General features: G+C 42.6%; 1 protein-coding gene across 2 annotated transcripts in view; it reads left to right on the top strand.

Annotated features, from left to right (window-relative positions):
* The first annotated feature begins 11,815 nt into the window (after nt 1–11,815).
* The window catches only part of LOC146180474 (uncharacterized), a 118,029-nt gene continuing 105,562 nt past the window's right edge, over nt 11,816–24,282 (top strand). For both annotated transcript variants that reach the window (XM_084576067.1, XM_084576068.1), the window contains exon 1: nt 11,816–11,967. In XM_084576067.1, coding sequence (XP_084432193.1) covers nt 11,853–11,967 — 115 coding nt within the window. In that variant the 5' untranslated portion in view covers nt 11,816–11,852. The remainder of the gene's footprint in view (nt 11,968–24,282) is intronic.

Below are 24,282 nucleotides of genomic sequence, written 5' to 3'. Positions count from 1 at the left end.
GCTCACAATATATATATATATATATATATATATATATATATATATATATATATATATATATATATATATATATATATATATATATATATATATATATATATATATATATACAGGGAGGGGGTTGAAGCTCGAATGGGTCCGGTAGGTCATAAACTTGAAGTAGGTGACACACGGTGGAAAAAACAACACTTTAATCCGACGTTTCGGCCGGCGTCCGGCCTTTGTCAAGGAATGTAGAAAGAAGCTGCCGGTTCCCATTTCTTATATACATGCACAATCGAAGAACACGTGACCAGCCACTGTCAACAAATAAACACCAAAATATCAAAAACAAGATTTCACACGCGTGATGTAATGGCGGTGCAAGGTATATAGACCGGATGACACGTGTTGCTCTAAGGTCATGCATCTTAATATGTTGCACAAAGAAAAGAAGATGTATCGCTTAAAAGATTGTTGTCACTATCAGGGCACAAAACAAAATATCGCGAGGTTATAATGGGTGGAGTGCATGTCACACTTAATCCTGCAATATTCAGGAGGGGGGGGGGATTGATCAACTGAAATCATTCTCATTGGTAGGCGACAGTAGCAGATAACACGTCAGTAGAATTTTACAGTGAAATATAACTGATTTAGCGCGGTACACACACACACACAAAAAAAGTAAACAGTCACTCAAATCGCGGCATGGTGACAAAACTCGATTTTCTGCTCAATGCTATGGGGTCAAGAAGAAGCAGTTAAAGTTAACTGTTCGTAACAGTGTTGATAACAAAAGAATCGTGGGCAAGGTTATTGGATAAGTTGTAATTATCAGTGCATGTTACGGCGGGAAGCAATATGATCGTGAGAAACTGGAAAACATGAAAACGATCAGTGCAAGTAAAGCATGACATCCTGTGAGGGGCTTTGGGCTGTGACCATAAAAACGCAAGCGAAGAGGCAAACAGTGCAAAATGGAGCAATATATATATATATATATATATATATATATATATATATATATATATATATATATATATATATATATATATATATATATATATATATGAAATTTCTATTTGCCTACTGATGTACTTATTTCATGAACTGCTTTTATTCACGGCCTATACGCGAATAAATTTATCAGTTTTATGTCACGTTTTCTGGCTCAACAGCAAAATTTACCGGCGTTTGTTGTTTCGTGCACTTACTACGCGAGCGGAATGTAACGTACATTGTTTTGTTAGTGTTTAGCTTCTGTTTATTAGTATGGAGTCCTGCATATGAATATTCTACTCGTGTATTTATTTCGATCTTGAGAGCACCTAGAGATCTTGTCCGTAGAGGACTCCAGTAGTGTCATTAGCATACAATACTATTTCTGATGTAGAGCTAACGCTAACAACATTATTCGCACAAATCATAAATAACAATGGCTGAATAGTAGATTGTAGCGGTATTTCGTGGTACATTTACCTATGCTGGATTTTACCAAATACTTGTGCTGTTGGCGACATGACGTTTTTTGTCAATGTAGGAGTTAGTTCTTTCATTCAATGCTTATATAATTAGCGCAATAAAACGTTATGCCTAATAGAACCAAGGGATCTTTTGGAATGGATATACGTCGTCTGTGCGCTATGTCTTTTCAAAACTTTCAAATTCCTGTTAATTTTCTTTCCTAAATCCACATTCACATTGCTGCGCACCTGTAATATTGTTTAGAAGACAGATGTTTGCAAATATTTTATTTGAAATTTAGTTGATGAATTTTAGTCAGTTGGTACCACTGAATTCGGACTGTAATTATTTAGGTCATTGTTATCGTCACTTTGGTGTATGACGAATACGTATTATGCAATTTGTATTTGCTTGAATTAGTCCGGTACTCAATGTCGGGATACATATGTGCTGAAGTGGCTGTCTAATTATATTCCTGATCAATATTCATCTTTTATGACATCAGTCATCATCATCATCATCACCAGCCTGATTATACCCACTGCAGGGCGAAGGCCTCTCCCATACTTCTCCACTTAACCCGGTTCTGTGCTAGCTGCATCCACTTGACCCCTGCGAACTTCTTAATCTCATCCGCCCACCTAACTTTCTGCCGCCCCCTGCTACGCTTTCCTTCCCTTGGAATCCAGTTTGTTACCCTCAGCGACCATCGGTTATCCTCTCTTCGCACTACATGTCCTGCCCATGTCCATTTCTTCTTCTTAATTTCTACTAGAATGTCGGTAACTTGAGTTATTTCTCTGACCCACTCTGCACGCTTTCTATCTCTTAATGTTACCCCTACCATTTTTCGTTCCATAGCTCTCTGGGTTGTCCTCAACTTAAGTAGAACTCTCTTGGTTAGCCTCCACGTTTCAGCCCCATAGGTGAGTACAGGCAAGATGCAACTGTTGTATACTTTCCTCTTGAGCGATACCGGTAAGCTGCTAGTCATAATCTGTGAGTGCTTGCCAAATGCGCTCCATCCCAATCGTATTCTTCTTGTTATTTCCTTTTCGAGGTCCGGATCTGCGGTTACTACCTGTCCTAAGTAGATATATTCGCCTACTACTTCCAGTATTTCGCTACCTAATGTAAACTGCTGTTCCTTCCCGAGGCTGTTGAACATTACCTTAGTCTTCTGCATATTGATTTTCCAGCCTACCTTTCTACTTTTCCTGTCTAGGTCATCGATCATTATTTGCAGTTCAAATCGCAGATTACTGAGGTATTCTCCATCTACTCTTATCCCTAACTGCTACCATTCCAAGTCTCTGAATACTTCCTCTAAACAAGCTGTGAATAGTACTGGGGAGATTGTGTCTCCTTGCCTAACACCTTTCTTTATGGGAATTTTGTTACTTTCTTTATGCAGAACTATGGTTGCTGTGCAGCCACTATATATATCTTCCAGCACTTTCACGTACGGCTCGTCTACCCCCTGATTTCGCAATGCCTGCATCACCGCAGAGGTTTCAACTGAGTCAAATGCTTTTTCGTAATCAATGAATGCTATGTATAAGGGCTGGTTATATTCCGCGCATTTTTCTATCACCTGATTGATGGTATGGATATGATCGATAGTAGAGTATCGTTTCCGAAACCCTGCTTGATCCTTTGCTTGATTGCAGTCTAAGGTTGTCCTGATTCTATTAGCGATTACCTTAGTAAATACCTTATACGTAACAGACAGTAAGCTGATTGGTCTGTAATTTTTAAGGTCCTTAGAGTCGCCTTCCTTGTGAATGAGGATAATGTTTGCATTCTTCCATGGTTCCGGTGCCGTCGATGACACCAGGCACTGCGTATACAGGGTGGCCAGTTTTTCTAGCACGATATCCCCCCCGTCCTTCAGCAAATCCGTAGTTATCTGATCCTCTCCAGCTGATTTCCCCCTTTTCATAGTTTCTAGTGCTTTCTTGACCTCGTCCATCGTCACTGGTGGAACGTCTGACTGTTTTTCCCTACCGCCAATCTCATTACGGTCCTGACTATTTTGGCTACTGTAGAGATCTGTATAGAACTCCTCGGCTACTTTCACTATCTTTTCCATATTAGTGATGACGTTGCCCGCCTTGTCCCTTATTGCATACATCTCATACATGACATCAGTACCTAACGTATTTTCTCATTTTCATAATGGAGTGCTAATTTGAAACTGTACTTGGCCGCATGGACATTGAGCATTGGGTGCTGTCTGTAACATATGTGTTGTATGTTGACATTATTTCTCTTAGCTACTAGAAGCTCTTCATATGAGAAACTGCACGTTAAACTGGTTCGCAGACAAGGTGCAAGGCACACCATATATAAGGACTTGACAGATTGCGGTTCATTCCAGTTAGGACGGCATAGCTCTTTAGTGTGCTTTTAGACATATTTAGCCTTCAATCAATCAATCAATGAGTTTATTTTCGCATACAATGTACAGCAGATATGCTACAGTAGATGTTGCAGATGTACAGCAGATTTACAGCAGATGTTGCAGATATCGGCAGGTGTATGCTAGAAATACATAGTCCCACCTACCAGTAGCTAATATGTTACGAATTTGTGTTAAATCATTCAAAAAGTTCATATTTCTCGTTTTGACAAAAGACGCGAAAAGTATGTCATGCTTCTTTGATTATTTTCCTAATGATGAGACCGGTCCTTATTTTTAGTTTTGTTTGTTTCGGTATTTAACGTCCCAAAGCAACTCAGGTTATGGGAGACACTGTAGTGGAAGGCTCCGGAAATGTCGACCCCATAAGTGCCCTGACAACGCACAACACATGGACACCTTGCTTCTCGGCTCCATCGAAAAGCGGCTACCGCGACCGGGATACCATTCCGCATCACTGGGCACAGCAGTCGAGAGCCCTGACAGCTGGGCCACCGCGGCGAGGCTGATCCGTGTTTTTCTAGCCTTTTTTTAATTCTTTTGAAATGCAACATTAGGGGAATCTTGATTGTGTGGGCCAGCAATTATTCTAACAAAAGGACGAACGCTGCAGCATGGACATGAAGTCGAACGAAATCAATCCAAGTTGTCGCTGCGTCTAAGCTGCTAAATATTGCGATGGCGTCTTCAGCAATTGCATCTAATGTGTGCATATGTGACGGCATGGTGTGATGTATGGTTTAAAAGATATGAAAATCTGTAAGTGGCCGCTAGTATCAGCTATTGGTTGTCTTGTTGCACGGCGTTGCTTGTAAAACATGAGTCCCGTGAAATATGCCAATCTGCTCGTACTGTCTGGCAGAATACATTTTTGCCATCGAATTACATACAGATCTCAGGCATGTTTTGCCTATTAGGATAAAAAAACAAGAGAGCAGTATCAAAATCCCCAAACAGCAGTATAGGCATCTTAACTGCATATAATATGCAGACATATATTCAAGAAATTCTAAAATGGGACCTTTGATCGCGGTTTAAGGATATATTAAGGTGTTGATACTGGCCAGTCGCCACGGCGGAGTGCGCGCGCAGATTATGTTGGCGCTCTATTGTGTGCCATCCGCAGCGGCGCAAGGGCGCTTCGGGACGAAGGCAATTCTATGTAAAAGCACAGTGTACAAGCATATCGTATCTGGAAAAGGCAGATCAGGAGCGAATGTCAGAATGTCTCTTTGATAACTGAATAGCTAGTGCCATAATTTTTAACCTAAACTGGTGCCTTAGAACACGACGCTAAAATAGAAAAAAATATCAACCAAAACGTTGACACATAGGCAATGTGTCAATAAGTAAAAAGAATGAAAAACCTTTTACTCGATCGTAATGGTATCCATCCGGTTGTCGATGCAGCCGCACTCGCTTTCCCTGAAGCCATCTAGGTTTATAGACGCCACTAGGCGGCTGAATGAACCTGCGGTGTAAGTTAGCGAAAACCCATAGTAATATTGGTGGCTGAAAAGCAGAAAGATGAAAAAAGGCTACGAATAAATATTTGGTAATTGAAATGACGAAATATTTGATGAGTTGATAACAGATTTCAAGGTATTATTGGATATTTATATTATTTATTAATGACATTGTTACAGGTCTTTCAGACAGTGTGAAGCATTACGCGGATGATTGTAATTTGTACAAAGAGGCGTTCCGTTGATGACCGAGCGTGTCTAAATAATGAATTCGCGAAAGTGATTGCGTGGTGTAATGGATGGCAGATGTGTGTTACTTTTGAAAAAAAAAAGACAGCTTTTATTAAAATTAAACACAAGAAAAGGCCTCTTCACTTTGTGTACGGTACCAGCAACATGTCATTAATGGAGGTAACAGAGTATAAATATTGGGGCCTACGGATTCCTAACAACCTTTTCTGGAAAAAACACATAGATACTATTGTAGCAAATTCCATGCGCAAACCCTTTTTCTTTTTTTTTTTAGGCGTTCACTGAAGTCTGACATGGAAAGGTCCTAACAGGGAGACTAAAAATGAAATTGACTTAATGTGTTCAACCCCCGCCATTATGCAAGATGTAGAGGTAATCGCCAAAGTGCGCTGCAGTGAGCACAGGATGGTGTGGTCCCGAATTAGCCTAAGTCTGAAGAAGAAACGCAACAGATTAGTAAGAAAGAAACCCATCAACGAATTAGCGGTTAGGTGGAGGGCAGAAGAATTCAGGATCTCGCTACAGAATAGATATTAAGCTCTAACCGAGGATGGCGACATTACCCTAGAAGCAATGAACAATAATTTCAGAGATATCATTACTGAGTGCGCCTTGTAGAAGTAGGCGGTAGGTTAGTTAGAGAGGATACCGGTAAGCTGTCTAAGGAGACGAAAGATTTAATTAAGAAACGACAGAGTATGAAAGCTTCCCATCAAACAGACCAGATCGAATTGGCCGATATATCAAATCTAATCAATAAGCACAAGGTGGCCGATATAAGGAAGTATAACATAGAGGTAGTTGAGCATGCTGTAAAGCACGGGGGAAGCCTTAAAGCGGTGAAGAAGGAACTGGGCATAGGCAAAAACCAGATGTATGCGATAAGGGACAAGGCGGGCAACGTCATCACGAATATGGACAAGATAGTCAAAGTAACCGAGGAGTTCTATACAGATCTCTACAGTAGCCAAAGTAGTCAGGACCGTAATGAGATTGGCGGTAGGGAAAAGCAGTCAGACGTTCCACCAGTCACGAAGGACGAGGTCAAGAAAGCATTAGAAATTATGAAAAGGGGAAATTCAGCTGGAGAAGATCAGATAACTACAGATTTGCTGAAGGACGGGGGGGATATCGTGCTAGAAAAACTGGCCACCCTGTATAAACAGTGCATGGTGTCATCGACGGTACCGGAACCACGGAAGAATGCAAACATTATCCTCATTCATAAGAAAGGGGACTCTAAGGACCTTAAAAATTACAAACTAATCAGCTTACTGTCCGTTACGTACAAGGTATTTACTAAGGTAATCGCTAATAGAATCAGGACAACCTTAGATTGCAATCAAGCAAAGCATCAAGCAGGTTTTCGGAAACAGTATTCTACTATCAATCATATCCATATCATCAACCAGGTGATAGCAAAATGCTCGGAATATAACCAGCCCTTATACATAGCAATCATTGATTACGAAAAAGCATTTGACTCAGTTGAAACCTCGGCGGTGATGCAGGCATTGCGAAATCAGGGGGTAGACGAGCCGTACGTGAAAGTGCTGGAAGATATATATAGTGGCTGCACAGCAACCATAGTTCTGTATACAGAAAGTAACAAAATTCCCATAAAGAAAGGTGTTAGGCAAGGAGACACAATCTCCCCAGTACTATTGCGATTTGCTGATGACATTGCCTTGCTAAGCAACTCGGGGGATGAACTGCAAATAATGATTGATGACCTAGACAGGAAATGTAGAAAGGTAGGCTTGAAAATCAATATGCAGAAGACTAAGGTAATGTTCAACAGCCACGGGAAGGAACAGCAGTTTACGTTAGGTAGCGAAGCAGTGGAAGTAGTAGGCGAATATGCCTACTTAGGACAGGTAGTAACCATAGATCCGGACCATGAAAAAGAAATAACAAGAAGAATAAGATTGGGATGGAGAGCATTTGGCAAGCACTCGCAGATTATGACTAGCAGCTTACCGGTATCGCTCAAGAGGAAAGTATACAACAGTTGCGTATTACCTGTACTCACCTATGGGGCTGAAACGTGGAGGCTAACCAAGAGAGTTCTACTTAAGTTGAGGACAACCCAGAGGGCTATGAAACGAAAACTGTTAGGGGTAACATTAAGAGATAGGAAGCGTGCAGAGTGGGTCAGAGAAACAACTCAAGCTACCGACATTCTAGTGGAAATAAAGAAGAAGAAATGGGCACGGGCAGGACATGTAGTGTGAAGAGAGGATAACCGATGGTCGCTTAGCATAATAAACTGGATTCCAAGGGAAGGAAAGCGTAGCAGGGGGCGGCAGAACGTTAGGTGGGCGGATGAGGTTAACAAGTTCGCAGGGGTCAAGTGGATGCAGCTAGCACAGAACAAGGTCAAGTGGAGAAATATGGGAGAGGCCTTTGCCCTGCAGTGGGTCTAGTCAGGATGATGATGATGATGATGATGATGATGATGATGAAGTCTGTCTCCTTTAGTGTTCGTCTATTAGCATACAATTTCCTCATCCGGCCGCTCTTAGAATATGCCGTAATTATCTGGGACCCTTTCACATTAACCAACATTCATAAACTAGAGCGAATACAGAACTCATACGGCCGTGATCTGTCAGTGAGCTCGTGAAACACAGCGGATTACCCCCATTCAGGGAGCACAATCGTGTCTGCCGTATAAAGTTTTTATTTCAGCTCATAAACGGTCACTATAATATTAATACCTCTAATTAGCTTTGCTTACTCCTCAGGTTATAACACGAGACAAAGGCACGCACTGACAATAACTCCCTTGACGTGCGAAATATCTGCTTTAAATATCCTTTTTTTCCGAGGACCATTACTGAGTGGAACAAACTTAACATCGAGACGGTTACTCAGTATAGTGTAGGGATGTTTGAAAAGTACCTGCAAATTATATGAATTTTATGAATTTGAGTTGTGTTTATATGCTTGTATTTCGGGGGTTTTTTCCCCACCCTGCTATGATCTGTAAGGGATCGCAGTATCTATAAATAAATAAAATAAATAAAAACAAAAGCCGAGCATGGTGCAAACTGCCACCACTCCGTTTCTAAGGGGGAGCTCTTATAATCCATCCATCCATCCATCCATCCATCCATCCATCCATCCATCCATCCATCCATCCATCCATCCATCCATCCATGCATACATACATACATACATACATACATACATACATACATACATACATACATAAATACATACATACATACATACATACATACATACATACATACATACATACATACATACATACATACATACATACATACATACATACATACATACATACATACATACATACATACATACATACATACATACATACATACATACATACATACATACATACATACATACATACATACATACGTACATACATACATACATACATACATACATACATACGGTCGAGACGCCTTCACATATGTGTTAGCATGAAACTTTGAGCTCACGTTAAGAACCCATTAATCAGGGAGGTCGCTTGCTCCGCCACTCTAGCATTCCCCGACGAAGCCTGACCACACTTGGCAGCTCCATATTACAAGGGATTCGTTTACACAATTGCGGACAGAGTGCGGACTCACTGCACTCGAGTTTAGCCTCCTCTGGCCGCGTTGTTCGTAGCCTCTGCTCCCAGCTCCTCTCCTGGGCGTTCCCGATTCCTTCTTTCCCAGCCATTTTTTTCACCGTCACCTACCGCAGCTGGCCTTCAAATTCCCGCGGAAGGCATTCTCGCTGGTATGGCTCGGGATGGCAGCGGGAAGATCGGGGTTCGTTTCGAATTCGACGTTTTGCTGCCATCGTTTTTCGTCCGAGTGGCGCATACTTTTTCACTAGTTTAAATCATTCAGAGGAAGGACGCCATGGCAGGTCACACGTACACAAACACCATACGTCAGTCTTTTCGTCCGCTCGCTCTGCCCACGGACAGAGCTGCGAACTTGACACCGTTCTTTAGGAAATCCGTTTTATCTAAATTCCAGGGGGTAAATTCAGTGGAGCGGTATAATTTTGTGACAGCTCTTTTAGCAGGATGTGACCCTCGATACTTTCGACAAGTAAGGAAAAGTTACTGTAAAAACTAATTTCGTTACACTGCACTGCAGCACATGCAAGCAAGCGCAACACACACATACAGTCAAACAAAACTGAAGAGAACCGGATGACATATTCCACGTTAGCTTTCATAGCTCTTCAATACATATGTATGAAAGAGCACTGAACAAGGTTTGAGGGGAAGCCTCAGTTCACAAGCAAGTTCGCATATATGGTAGCTCGCAATTGCCACTCAAGGCAAGGATAGCGCTCTGATAGAGGCATTGCTGTTCGCAGTTGCGGCTCTTGATAACGCTTTGTTGTTGATTACTCTCAGATTTATACGTAGGAGCTTAGGTATGCAAACAGAAATGTGGCCAGAAAGTTACATGGCCCGAATACCATCAACGTCACTTTATTGCACTATACACTGCATAGGCCTTGAAGGACAGAAAAAGAGTTCTGCGTTCTCAACTCCATGTGCTAAAGTGCATACCACCAAAAACTGACTACATCATCCATTTCCCATGTACTAACGTTGATCAATCATGTATGTTAGAGTAGTGCAATGATGCACTATACATGTCCATTATGCTTGTCCCATTTCTGGAAGCCAGAGCTTAGAATGTCAGTCTCCTTGGTGCGACCCTATCATATCTCTCGGGTTATGAGATAAGAGTGCACGTAGTTCTCAATAGCCATTTGCCCATGCCATTCTCTTGGTAGCTCATCCGGGTAGATTGCGCCAGTTCCTGCAATAACAGCTGACGACTCTTGGCTCCGGACTGCATGCTAAGTGTAGTTACTACCACTCAGTGCTTGCCCTGTTTATGTCCTGTAGTTCGTGGTAACGTGAACTTGTAAATGGCGATTTCTTGAAACTGTTTTGTAGAGACCCTCCGTAATTGAACTCCCCTGTTTGTATTATTTTGTAGCTCTTTATAAGCGCCGTTTATCTCTTTAGTTAAACTATCAGTACATAATGGATGCGAAAGCGGAGAAAGGCGACTACGCTGAAGAAAGGTCACACGCAACAAGCGCTTGTCGTGTGTCATCTTTCTTCAGTGTACTCGTCTTCCGTTTTAGCATACATTATTAATCCTTACCAACAAGCCCGTAAAGTTTTGCCCTCCTTCAAGGTATTAGTGGGAGTTCTGTGTTTCTTTTTGTGTTGCAGTAACCAAACCATACGGTTGTTACTAAGTACGTTGAATAAATATTGAAAAGAACCGATGGCTTGGGGTTCTTAGTCACGAAAGAAACGGAGCGCAGGAAAGAACTGAGAAAGACAGGCTCACGTAGCGCAGTGTGCGTTCATCCTTCTCAGTCCGTGTCTGTTCTTTGTAACATTGTTTTTTACTTGGAATCTAGTTTGCAATATGCTGCGGTCTTGCAAGGCCGACCAGCTACAGGGCGGGAGATGCAAGTTCAAAAGAAGCGCTATAGAACTGCATTGCAATATAGCTCATTAAGTCGCGCAATTTTTCTCGTCAGCTTGCGGTGAACCCATTGAGAAAGTCATTGTTCGTAACATCAATATTTTTTTTTTATTACTGTAAAGACATGAGTGTCCTTTTTTTTTTTTTTTTTAATCCCGTAGATGCCAACACTTCCAGGCCGAGATGAAAATGGACAGTCGGTGGACTTCTGCAAAAGCATTTTCCCGGCTGGATTGTCATTTTTCAGCGTGAAGGGGATGAGTTACACCAGCTTGAAATTTCCCAGCTAGAGCTTGACTGGGGATAGGAATTTTCCGTTCCAGCTGGACGTGATTTCCGGTTCAAAACCAAGCTGCAAATAATTTCGTTCCAGCTAGAATTGCTTTTTTCCATTTGGAAAAGCGTGGTTTCCAACTGGGAAAATTGGACACAAAGTTCAATAATCCAGCTGAAATGGGCCGTTTTATCGCCTGCAAAAGGAATTTCGCAAATATTTTGGGTCGTGAATAAATTCAGAATCTATAATCTATAAACGCGATTATCTATAATAATGAAAAAAAAAGAGACTCCATGCGTCAAGAAAGACTGACTGATAATCCACGTTTCCCGCCACCATGGAGAGGTACGGTGGTGACTATTTCGCCGGGGAGATGGCAGCAGCGCCTGCGTACGGGCCCCCTTCGTGGCGCTGCAGTCGCTTTGACGGCACGCCATGAACCGGCGCCGGCGCTGAAGCGTACGACGCGCGGCGTGTGAGCCTGGTTCGTCATGCTGAACGCAGTCGGCCAGGGTTGCGGCGGCGCCACCGGGGGCTGTCTCGGCCAGGACATCAGCTGTCCTCTGGTCAAGCTCGAGTACCTCTCCGAGGAGACCATCTACCGAGGTGAGTTGAGTGCTCCATGCCACTGCCTCGCCGAGCACATCGACCCACACAAGCGATCGCCCCGAAATCTCTTCCGCGCAGTTTAGTCCCTCGCCTGAGACGACAGTCGTGCGGTGGCGCACGTGGCTCGTGTTATGTAGTGCTATGGAGCAACACAGCTGTCGACGTCTGGCGCCGGCGAATGCCCTCTTCGCAATCGTTCCAATGAGTGCGAGCATTCGCCGAGCCCATGTCAATATATGTGTGATTAATTCACGCTACATGCAAAAAGTTTGGTGAAAATTTTCTTCTAATTACTCACCCTCTGGTTTCACTATATTTTCGTCGCAATCGTCTGCGGTACGCGATTAACTGTCGCGCACCACATGTCTCATAGAGGCGGGATGAGCATATGCAGTTCCGTACATTTAGAGCGGGCTTGAAGTTCAAATAAATTTTACTGCATCGAAGATTGCTGTAAATAAAATTGATAAAGTGGGCCCGAAGCAGACCCTTGGTGGCACTTCTTGCCAAATGAATGCATAGGTGGCAAACGAAAAAATGCAACAGCACATGGGGCCAAAAGAAGAAAAAATACATTACATATTAATGGCTACGCACTAACGGAAAGAAAACCATCAAAATCATGACATTATGAAGCGGAACCGCGAAATGAGCCGGTAATATTTTTAAGCAGAAGTAATGAGCTATGTTCTTTAGCGCAATGGTAATGGATAGTACGTGTACAGCTAAAACTAATAATATGTCTGCCTAAGTTCTTTTCGAATTCGTGATAAATATTTGTGATGACATGCACGGCGCATACTAAATAAGTAAGCTGGGGAAGCTAATGGTCACACCTTGCTGTAAAAGTTTTGTAGTGCCACCAAGCAATATTTAATAAATACGAACATATGATGTTTGTATTTCAGTATAATGACAATTTGCTGACATACTAAAATATTACCAAAATATTTTATTATATGATAATAATACTAAAAGTGACAATGGCTTAATTTAGATGCGTAGCAGTGGCGATAAGTGTACCATGTAACATCTGTGACGAAATGCAGTATGCGATATAGCCGTAAATAAAGCCGCAATAGCAAAAATTGTATAATTCGGTTACTGAGATTGCATTTTGTTATGAAAGAAACGTGAATTTTAGACACTAAGCAAATAAGACGCTGACGATTGCGGTTTGCTTGGTACCTCTGTAACTATACAGGCAAACTTAACACGGTAGTTGAATAGAGTATTTATTTTTCGATATTATAATCAAACAAAGCTTGATTACATGTTGTTGACGCGGTATACACCTTCTCAGTGCCACAAGGCAGCGGTGCAGGCATCAAAGTTCCATGTTTTGTGTTCGAGTACAGGCGTTTATTGAGCACTACATGTAATTAAAGTTCGCGAAAAGTGTTAAGGCGCTTAGGGAATTCATCTGCACGTGTGGCAGAGTAATGTGTGGAACTGTTGGGAACACCGACGTTTGTAATCTGATGGCAGAAAAAATCAACTAGGCATGCAGTAAGTACATCTTATTTAAATAATAGTCGCAAATCAAAGTTAGTGCAGGTTGTGTCGGGCAAGCAGCTTGTAGTTTCATGAAGCATATGCTGCGGTTAATTGAATCAAAGCGTGCTGAAGAGTCGATAAATAATAATCCGCAAATTTACATGTTTGAGAAATTTGTACCATAAGGGAACGGGAAAAGGAATATGCAGAAAAAATATCTTGAAAACTGAATTCGTTGGGATTTAGAATCTTTGACAGGTGAAAACGACTCTCAGCGGAAAAGCAACTACTTCTATTATATTACTGTAAAGCGACAAAATTGGGACACGGAAAAATTCAAAAGTAATTCGTCTTGTGATTCTCTTGAACTTCACCTAAATTAGAATGTTTTTTACTGCGTTGAGGAATGCGTCTCATCCAAGATAAAGTTATGTGAAAAGGACGTGATAGATAGCATGAGCGCACAGTTTATTGACTTAACATTTCAGTTCATGAGTTGTGCTGTTGAGATGAAGTAAGCGGCTGCACTTTATAATGTACAAAAGGAAACAAGCAAAACAAAATCTCAAGACACATTGTTGTATTGGTGCTTACGTGATGACATGGCTTCTCAGTGAGCTTGATGAATGTAGCAGAAGTGGTGTGTGTTCGGTTTAATATTTATTGATAATTTCTTACTGATTTTAGTTCTCGTTACCAGCGAGGATATAATTTCTTTTTCCACCTGTACCTTCTTTGATGTAGTCTGAACACATAGCCAGATATGCATGCACATATTTCCCCATCCACTTATCTGCCATTTGCTCACGGCCTCCTTAGACTGGGATGGGTTTTACTATGTAGAACACACGCTGGAACATAATACACCAGCAAACTAAGAATGAGCATAAAATAAAGCAGTACACGCGCAAAAAAGAGAATATAGCGTATTTAACAAAATCAAAACCGACATCAAGTCGACGCCCGAAAGTTTAAAAGTAGAAAAACAAAATTGCCCACGATTGCGTTACTTCCTAATGCGAAATTTGAGCGCAGCTCATCAGCTGTTTCAGTTTTTCGATAGACTGAGGCAAATAACTCAAGCAAGATATTTAGTACAATTACAGGCTTTTTATTTTTTTAAACATGTTCCATACGAACTACTTCCTCTTCCGCGAGTGACAAATACTGGGTCTTTCCTTCCCTGTAAACCACTTAACTGGCTCTAATTAAATTTCGATGGAGGATAGGCGTCCGTGTGCTCTGCGATGTCAGTGCACGTTAAAGATCCTTAGGTGGTCGAAATTAGTCCGGAGCCCTCTACTACGGCACCCCTTTCACCATCTTTCTTTACGGCGCAGTTAAGGCTTCCACAGAACAGGTGTGACAGACGTTGCGTCTTCCCTTGTCTGTGAATCAATTATTATTGATATTGGCTCTAATTAACTACATAATTAAACTACATCAACCATTTTGTCACCTGTATACCTCTATCCTACGTTATCTGCTATGTTACCTATGTTACCATTCTTCCGAGAGTGGAATCTACCCTGCAGAAATGCGAAAGCCTAAGCGTTGCTGGTGCACCCGGTGCATCAAGTTTCCTTTCATTATCATTATGAACTAAATTCACCGTCACTATCATTGCTAATGTTATCACTGCCATCATCACTAATTGTAGCGTCATTGTCATCGCTACTATCATCCTTCACAGTAGACAAGGAGAATTATAGTGTGCGCTTCACGATCCGGAGTGTTGCGCATTTGGTTAAAGCGCTCGGCTGGGGATCCAAGTAATGGCGGCTCGATTCCCGGTGGAGGCAGGATTTATTAATTTCATTTATTTATCGACCCGGTTACGAGGAACAACAGCGACGCCGCGAAACGCAGGAACGGGCGCCAAAGAGCTGCGTCTAAAAACATCTACCCAAATGCAAGCCGACCGAAAACTAGGATAATTGATAACGACAACCAACGCAAAACAACTATTATTTGCCAAAAGCCTCGCGGACTTTCAAGCGTCGTTCATAACCAGCGCCGCCTGGTCACGTGGCAGGGCGGCACTCCACTACCCGCGGGATTTCTGCGTGCAGTCGCACTCTCGAATACTTCCGTCGCCTACGGCTAGTGTGTCCGAAGGGAGTTTTGTTGGGACGCATAGTGCGTGTCATTTTTCCATTTTAAGTAAATTCTCGCCGCGTATTATGAATTAGATTTATAAATCCTGGAATCTAGCAAACTTATCACTTTCGTATTAACTGTTTGTCGAGAACAATACGCTGCGCTTCGAATATATGCGGTAAATTTTGTAACTAATAAAATGTGCACTGTTTCTACTGTGCGCATAGCATAATAATAAAACATCGGCTACTTATAACAAATTCAAAAAATAAAGCAACGCATGGTGCAATAAACGAGTGGTCCGCAATAAACCAATCTTGCAATGTCTATACAGGATACTGAGTGAAGTGTTGGCACTTGCGGCGTCAGATACACGCGAAGTATGGCTAAGAAAAAGAAACGCTCCCCGTGCAGGCTAGCGAAGGCCGTCAATGAACAGAAACATCTTTCACGCTTTCTTGTTGGGCGGCAAGACACGGATTTCCGCACCAAGGATTCTGCCAAGTGCAAAATCGGCAGCCAGCCGCAAATAGAAGTCGCCGTGCGCTCTCGATCCATTTCGCTAAACTTCGAAGCATCTTCGCATCGCGCTTCGAAGCATCTGCTGTTGGACTAATTGGTGTTACATACTTTGCATACACAGGGTGTTTCAGGGAAGACGAAGTGGTTTAAAGAAAAAGCGACTTCAAAGAATATTTTCAGGAACAATACTCCCTGCAATGGCGGACAAAACATCAAAACTGAATATTCAGCGAGTTGGTGGTAGTTTAGCATTTTGTGCAGCGCGAAGAACGAAGACCGGGGATGAATCTCATGCCGCAATACCCCTCAATTATCTAGCTGACTAACACCTACTCGCCAACTTTTTCATTATCACTGTTGGGTGGTTAGTCCCAATGGAGAGTTTTGATGGCGTATAAGTGTTAAAAACGAAAAAAAAAAGACATTTTTTAAGTCGTGCAGCGGTAGGAAATACGACGCTTTTCCGTACGCAACCAGAACTGAACACAAGAGACGCGCTAGAATCAAAGTGCTGAAGTGACGTCCGATAATGACGTGATGCAGTGGCACCGGCGTCAAATTGGAACTGTTTGTTCTACTGTGACACTGTCAAATATAAGCCACAAAGCTGGATGATTTCATGCCAAATGTAGGAGATTTTTCTCTCGACCGGCTCCGAATTTGTCGATAAAATGTGTGGTTCTTTATTGAACCGGCTAAAGAATTTACCGTAAATAACTTTGGCGCGAACATTTTCTGGTCATGTGACAGCGCTTCGAATTTCCCAGAGGAGTGCAAAAGTTGATCTCATGAAAAATTTAGAGATCAAATATTGTACTTTCACCCTGCAAAATTATTTAAGATAATGACTGTGCATTGCCGTTTTCAAAGGCACGACGAGAAATTTGAGCGCAGTTTTTATGTTTTATTTCATTATTTTCCCCAAGAATACAGTATTTGCTGTCATTTTATAGTCTTTTGCGACATTGCCGAAGAGCATAACATGTATAATAATATGTGCTATCTCATTAAACGGGTTAAACTATAGCAAGATATTTAAAAACAAAATGTCTAACTTAGAAAAAAGTGTGCTGTGATGCGTTGTCGGGCATAAATATCCTACTGGTGCGTTCCGAGTAAAAATTAAATTCTGGCACAGTTCACAGCTAGCTTCATTTCAATTTTTTATTCCTGCATTTTTGTTCGTTTTAAGCAAAAAAAAAATGAAGTTCAGCGCTGCACCTCAAGCAATGGTTGCCCACACTGCCACTGCACTGCAGAACACGGCCGTTTAAAATTCTGTGTTGGGTTGACACAAACAGTCGTGTGGTAGAGCACATTGGTCACATATCTGGGCTGCTTTCACCTGCCCCTGACCACGGCCCTTACAGATATCGCTTGAGAATGACGAAGGGTACTCGTAGAAGTGTTTCCTTATCACGAGCATCGAACCATAATAACTAAAAAAAAAGGCGCCTTGACATGGAGACGGTTATGCGAAGATGGCAGACCAGAAAACGAGACAGATACGATTACCTAACGGCGAAGGGCACAAGTCGTCAGACTTCCACCTTTGAAGCCGTGAGAATAGGGAAGCGCAGCAACGCAGCTGCAGAGTTGCTTTGGGTGTATGTGTTTCTTCGTTGTGTCCTGTCATCTTTTTGGAAGCACGTGTATTATTAGCAACGGAGTGAATATAATGTGTAATATTGCAGCCACTCGTGCCTCGTCAATACGATACGGCCCGTTGTTATGGACGATTCGACTTATTGGGGCCAAATTTTTCAATCTGTTTCCGCCTCGCTAATTATTATGGAAACTCGTCCGGAGAATGGGCAAGGTGTGAAAGGCGAAATTGCAGTTTCTGATATTGTGTACATGAATGGATGTGAGTGAAGCTTTCTTTCTGCATGTTGTACATAATATAGAAAGCCAAAATCAGTTCCTTTCATTCCACTGGAAGCTGATGCCATGTATGCGAACATAAACGAGACATATCATAGACCGCTAGACACGTCTAGTTGCACCACATAATCTCAGAAATAACGGTGTCCGGTGTAAGAGGCTTGTAATTTGAAAGAATTTTACGTTGTTGTGGGAACTTAGTCCGCAAAAACAATCACAAAAGAATCCCGCCCAGAATTCTCTTGTTATTTTAACCTGACTGCAAAACCCTATATGCACAAAACCTGGCGTTATTCATAGTGTGGTAATTTTTTCTAATATGCTGCGCTTCGCGACTGATTATTATGGACGACTCCCTTTATGGGCAGTTTTGCTCGGAAACCAAAGTGTGCATATTAAATAGGTATGATTTTATAATTCAGGGCTCGAACCAATCAACTCAAATGATTGATTTTTCCGAACCTGTTCATAAATGGAATGCCTTATCTTCATATATCAATATTACTGACAATGAAGAGCATGCATCATTATTGTGTTTTATTTTTGTGTGTGTGTGTGTGTGTGTGTGTGTGTGTGTGTGTGTGTGTGTGTGTGTGTGTGTGTGTGTGTGTGTGTGTGTGTGTGTGTGTGTGTGTGTGTGTGTGTGTGTGTGTGTGTGTGTGTGTGTGTGTGTGTGTGTGTGTGTGTGTGTGTGTGTGTGTGTGTGTGTGTGTGTGTGTGTGTGTGTGTGTGTGTGTGTGTGTGTGTGTGTGTGTGTGTGTGTGTGTGTGTGTGTGTGTGTGTGTGTGTGTGTGTGTGTGTGTGTGTGTGTGTGTGTGTGTGTGTGTGTGTGTGTGTGTGTGTGTGTGTGTGTGTGTGTGTGTGTGTGTGTGTGTGTGTGTGTGTGTGTGTGTGTGTGTGTGTGTGTGTGTGGCCAGGCTCTCTCTTTCTGGGTTTTAGTTTTAGAAATAGAAACAGGTGTGTGCAGGAACTTTTGCAGAAGTAGCTCAATGAATTGCCTTTCCTCGGGAATGCTCAAGAAGTGCACGAGGGGCCAACGAAACAAACCGCTATTAGGCATCTTAAATTCAATCTGGTACTACGACCTAAAGCAGATTCGTAACATTTCAAAGCAGATTCGTAACATTTCATACACCTTGCTTTCGTTCAGAACGGAAATGACGTTCTCGTTCATCTCTTTTTTTTTTTTGCATTTTTGTTCCGACGAACGTTGTGACGGTCGAAAAAAAAAATGCAATTACGAAAAAACTTTTTTTTTTCACCCCAGAACTGAAAAAATATTGTAAATTTCCTAATTCGATTTCATGGTTTTATGAGTGCTTACTTTCGGTTTGGAATAACTTTTTCTTTGAAAACCACTGTAAAATGCCTCGACAAAAGAATAGAGAGCAATTGTAATCTACGACTTTAGATTACTATGGTGTTGAACGTATACCTTTGTTGGTGCAGCGGTGGCGTAGAGGTAGAACATCCGCACGGCATGTAAGAAGACCGCGGCTCGAATCCCGGTGCCGCGCAATTATCCACCGGATTAAAAAATCCGCACCCTGGTGCAGTAATTGGCCGCAACCTCCCATGATTAGTCCTATAAAACCCAGGCCCTCAGTCACCAGCAGCTGCGGAGCTACTGACCACGGCGGCGGTCAGACCTGTGACGCAGCAGGGGGTGCTAAGAACTTCTGTCTCCGCTGGACAGGCCGCCATGGGAAACTGACCGTGGCAACGTTTAACGCTAGAACCCTAGCTAGTGAGGCTGGTTTTGCAGTGCTGTTAGAGGAACTAAAGGGCATGAAATGGGTTATCATAGGGCTTAGTGACGTTAGGAGGCGGAATGAGGCATATACTTAACCGAATGATGGGCATGTACTGTGTTATCGATGTTTGCAGGAGAGGCGAGAACTAGTTGTAGGTTTCCTTGTTAGTAAGGATATGGCTGGTAGTATAAAGGAATTTTACGGTATTAATGAGAGAGTGGCAGACATCATAATTAAGCTTAGCAAGCACTATAAATTGAAGTTTCTACAGGCCTACTAACCTATACATATAGTCATGATGACCAGGCAGCTAAAAGCTTCTACGAATATGTAGAATCGGAATGCGGAAAGGAAAGACGCAGTATACTTTACTAATGGGCGACTTCAATGCCAAGGTAGGAAAAAGGCAGGTTGGAGACCAAGCAGTGCGGGACTATTTCATTGGTTTTAGTGATGGCCGGGGGAGAGTTACTAGTTGAGTTTGCAGAGCGCAGTAACTTCAGAGTCAGGAATACCTTCTTCAGCAAACGAAAGAACCGGAAGTGGACATGGAAAAACCCCAACGGGGAGACTAAAAATGAAATTGATTTCATAATGTGTTCAACCCCCGCCATTGTGCAAGATGTAGAGGTAATCGGGAAAGTGCGATGCAGTGACCACAGGATGGTAATGTCTCGAATTAATCTAAGTCGGAAGAGGGAACGGAACGGATTAGTAAGAAAGAAGTCTATCAACGAAATAGTGGTCTCGTTAGAGAATAGATATTCAGCTCTAACCGAGGATGGCATAGAAGCAATGAACAATAATAATGAAACGAAATTTAACATCGGGGTGCATGTACTTGGCAGCTTTTTTTGTGTTATCTACTGGCGCTGTTCGCCGCGCAGCTTGCGTGAAGAAAACCTTATAGATTACAGGCAAAATCGCATTTAAGTGTAGTCTCTTACAACTCAAAACAAAAGAAAGATATAAACATAAGTAATAAAAGTAAAAACAGAGCATTGACAAGAAAAAGCCAACAACCGAACAGTTTCACACTACTTTGGTGACATCGCCGGTAACACCAGGTAAGAAACGTTATCAAGGTATGAGCCTGCAACAGAACCGCGAATGAAGGCGAGTCCTGGTTCAAAGTTAACATGCGATATGAGCCAGCTCGTATTGGTTGCCAGTTTTGTTTCTTCTTTTAGATTTTTTTCCTTCAGGGCTCGGTCAAATGAATAACGTTATCACGACATTTGATATTAATCTGCAGCCTTTCACTTTTTTAAAACAGTAGCCAACAATAACAATGAAATGAAATTTATTTCAGCAGTATCGGGGTGCATGTACTTGTTTTAGAATCGATTGCGATGGAATGCAATTCTGGAAACGTGTATAGCAATAATGGTAGCTGATAACCTATCGACTCTTCACCGTACGTTGTTCTAGCGCGTTGTTTCACGTATTTTTCATCCCTCACATAACCACAGTATGGTCGTCTGTATCTCGTAACGACATTTCTTCCTTGTGATTTTATTTTCAAATACAGGTAGTTTGCCAGGCTCTGCTGAAATACATAATAGGTAATATTGTAGAAACAAGTTGTGCACAGAAAGATAGACACAGGAAAAATAAATACAGGTAGGCAGAAAGAGCGCAAACTATCAACTCGTTTATTGTTTCGTTTAAGCCGGCATTTATAGGCAGTGTACACGCATGCCTACAAAACGGGAGGCGCAGAGAGAATGAGAGGGCAAATCACAACCTGCGTGACAGTCACCCAAAGCCGCTCAAAAAATTCCTTTCCAAATTGTACATGGAAACAGAAGTGTCACTAAAACAATTATCGCCTTTTTCTTGATATGATACGCCTCTAGAATTTCACGGGCTACTTGGTCATTGCTCCTGCCTAGAATTTTACTGCTCCAAACACTGGTTCACAACCGACGCATGCTATGCAATGAGCAGGCAAATTTGCTCTTTCTCTATTTCTAATTGAACGCTGATGCTCCCCTGCGCGTTCATTGACGCAGCGTCCTGTCTGGCCCACATAAACACGTGCGCACTTGAGTGAGATCTAGTCCACAACGCCCTTGGCACATCTGACGAATCTTTCGGCATGTTTAGCATCGCATGCTATTCGTCGATCGCCCTCTGCTCTGATCCTAGGGCATAACCCTTCGAGCTTGCATGGAGCTGAAAAAAAACCACTGGCATCACGATGCCATGCCTGTTTGCCACGTTTTTTATGTGGGCGACCTTGTGCATATACGGGACGACCGTAGTCTTTCTTCGGGGTAATCACTCCGTACTGTTGGCGCTGTTTTCTTTGTTGGCGCTGAGATGACCTCACAGGGGAAGCCAGCTAAAAGCAGCCTGTTTATCTGGTTATCAAAGCTGGTCTTCATTGCATGCGGGCCTGACTTCGTGAGAGAAGATTCTAGGCACGAGCTGGCTATGGCTCTCTTAAATACCTTCGCATGCGCAGAATCGTAAGGAAGGAGCCCTTTCTGCACTCTTGGAGCGTGGTGCCAGCAGACGTGATAAAAAAAACCAAGCACTTGAATTGTGGTGCTGGCGAAGACTCTTGAGAGTTCCTTGGACTGCCAGAAGATCAAATCAGTCGATATTGTCGACCATAAACCCTGACTGCTCATTGGAGGGTCAAATTCTAAAGTTAAAGCTCAGCTACTTTGGTCGTCTGATGAGAAGAGAGGAGTCGCTGGAGAAAGATTTGATGTTGGGAAAGGTTGAGGGTCGCCGGAGAAGGGGTAGGCAGCGAACGCGATGGTTAGATGGCATCCTCGAGGCACTGCAGATGAAGTTATGTGATGTTAGGAAGATGGTGAAAGACCGGAAAGCGTGGCGTGACATGGTCCATAGGGTCACGAAGAGTCGGACACGACTGAACGACTGAACTGAACTGAAGATCTAAAAACTGCAGCGCACCTTGCGTCAGAAGTTCGTGCGTAAACTTTAAACCCTTCCCATGACGTTTAAAAAGAGCTAAAATGCTATTCGCAGAATGAGTGTGAGTCAGTCTTTTAATAAATAAAACAAAAAATCGTCAACGTATCTAAACGCGCTCAGTAACCCGTGGTTAGTAAAACCCTGACTCAGGGATTGGTCAATAGCTGCTAAAAATATATTGCAAAGGGTCGGTGCAACGCAGAATCCGATGCAAATGCCTTGTCGTCGATTATAAAAGTCATCGTTAAAAGAAATAAAAGTGGCTTGCAAAAAAATTCTAGCAAAGAAATGAAGATGTCTGCTGACACACCGGCTGTGTTCTGAAATCTTACTTCGTCATTCGCTTCAATGCATTCCCTAACTGCAACGAACAAATCTTCATGAGGCACTGAATAAAACAAATCCTCCACATCAACAGAGAAGGCGTAGCCAATAAAAGCTTTGGAATTCAAGAAACGTATAAGATCACAGGAGTTCTTTGTAGCAAATGGGTCCTCTACTTGTAACTTACTCAGGTGCTTCTGCAAATACTGGCTTATTAAAACTGCCAAGAACCCTTCTGGCTAACAATAATTCTGAACGGCACTGAGTCCTTGTGAGTCTTTGCGGTGAAGAAAACCAATAGCGCTCTCTTTCTGCAGTCAATTATCGATTTTGCGAACTTGTTCAATTCAAGATTTCTGCGGAGTGCCGCGGCTCCGAACTTGATTCTTGTGGCACTGGGTTTCACGCGTACAAAGTTCTTTGAAATCGCTTGGCCTGCCTTTTCGTTTCAAATGTGCCTGCTCATTGCATTGCATGCGTCGGTTGTGGACCAGTGTTTAGAAGCATCAGAATTCTAGGCAGGAGCAATGACCAAGTAGCCCGTGAAATTCTAGAGGCGTATCATATCAAGAAAAAAGGCGATAATTGCGTTAGTGACACTCGGGCTATGAGGACGTCGCAGTGGGAGACTCCGAGCAATTTCCACTCCATGAAATTCTTTAACAACCGCCTTGTGTTGTCTCCTTGCCTCCGTCCTGTCGCTTCCGTGTTTCTAATTTTGCGATGTCCCGCCAACTGGCCTTTACATCGTGCAGCACACGTCTCGCCGCCACCATGTCGCGGCTGCGCACCCTTGTCACCTTCTCTTAAGACAACGTCTTTCAGATGTTCGTGCTGTGAGAAAGTGGGCAGATGGCAGGTCACACGGATTCGTCAGGCAGAAGGTAATAAATAATAAAAGCTGCTAGGGGGCACTTTGGACCACTAAAGTGCGATGAGACGAAAGGCTTGGTGCGGTGGTCCGTGGCCTTCTACAAAGGCACCTTTATTTCTCTTTCTTCTTTCACTCCCACCTTCCACCTATCCCTTATGGCTCGGGTAAGGCGTGCCCGCGGAATTTTGACAGATACTGCACTTTCGCTTTTCTATGAATCATGCTATGTGGTGCGGCTTGAGGAAGTGCTATATGAAAGGCGCCGCACGGATGCCCACCGGATGTGACGTCATAATGACGTCACATCCGGTCATGATGTCAGGGCCGACGACCTCACCATTCATGACGACATAGGCACAATCATCTCTGTCAACACCCATAACTAGTTAGCTATGACTAATATCT

This window comes from Amblyomma maculatum, chromosome 8 (genome assembly GCF_055883805.1).
Source record: "Amblyomma maculatum isolate TAMU_Amacu chromosome 8, ASM5588380v1, whole genome shotgun sequence".
Taxonomy (NCBI): domain Eukaryota; kingdom Metazoa; phylum Arthropoda; class Arachnida; order Ixodida; family Ixodidae; genus Amblyomma; species Amblyomma maculatum.
The sequence above is the reverse complement of the archived record's forward strand: the minus strand, read 5'-3'. Positions and strand labels throughout refer to the sequence as shown.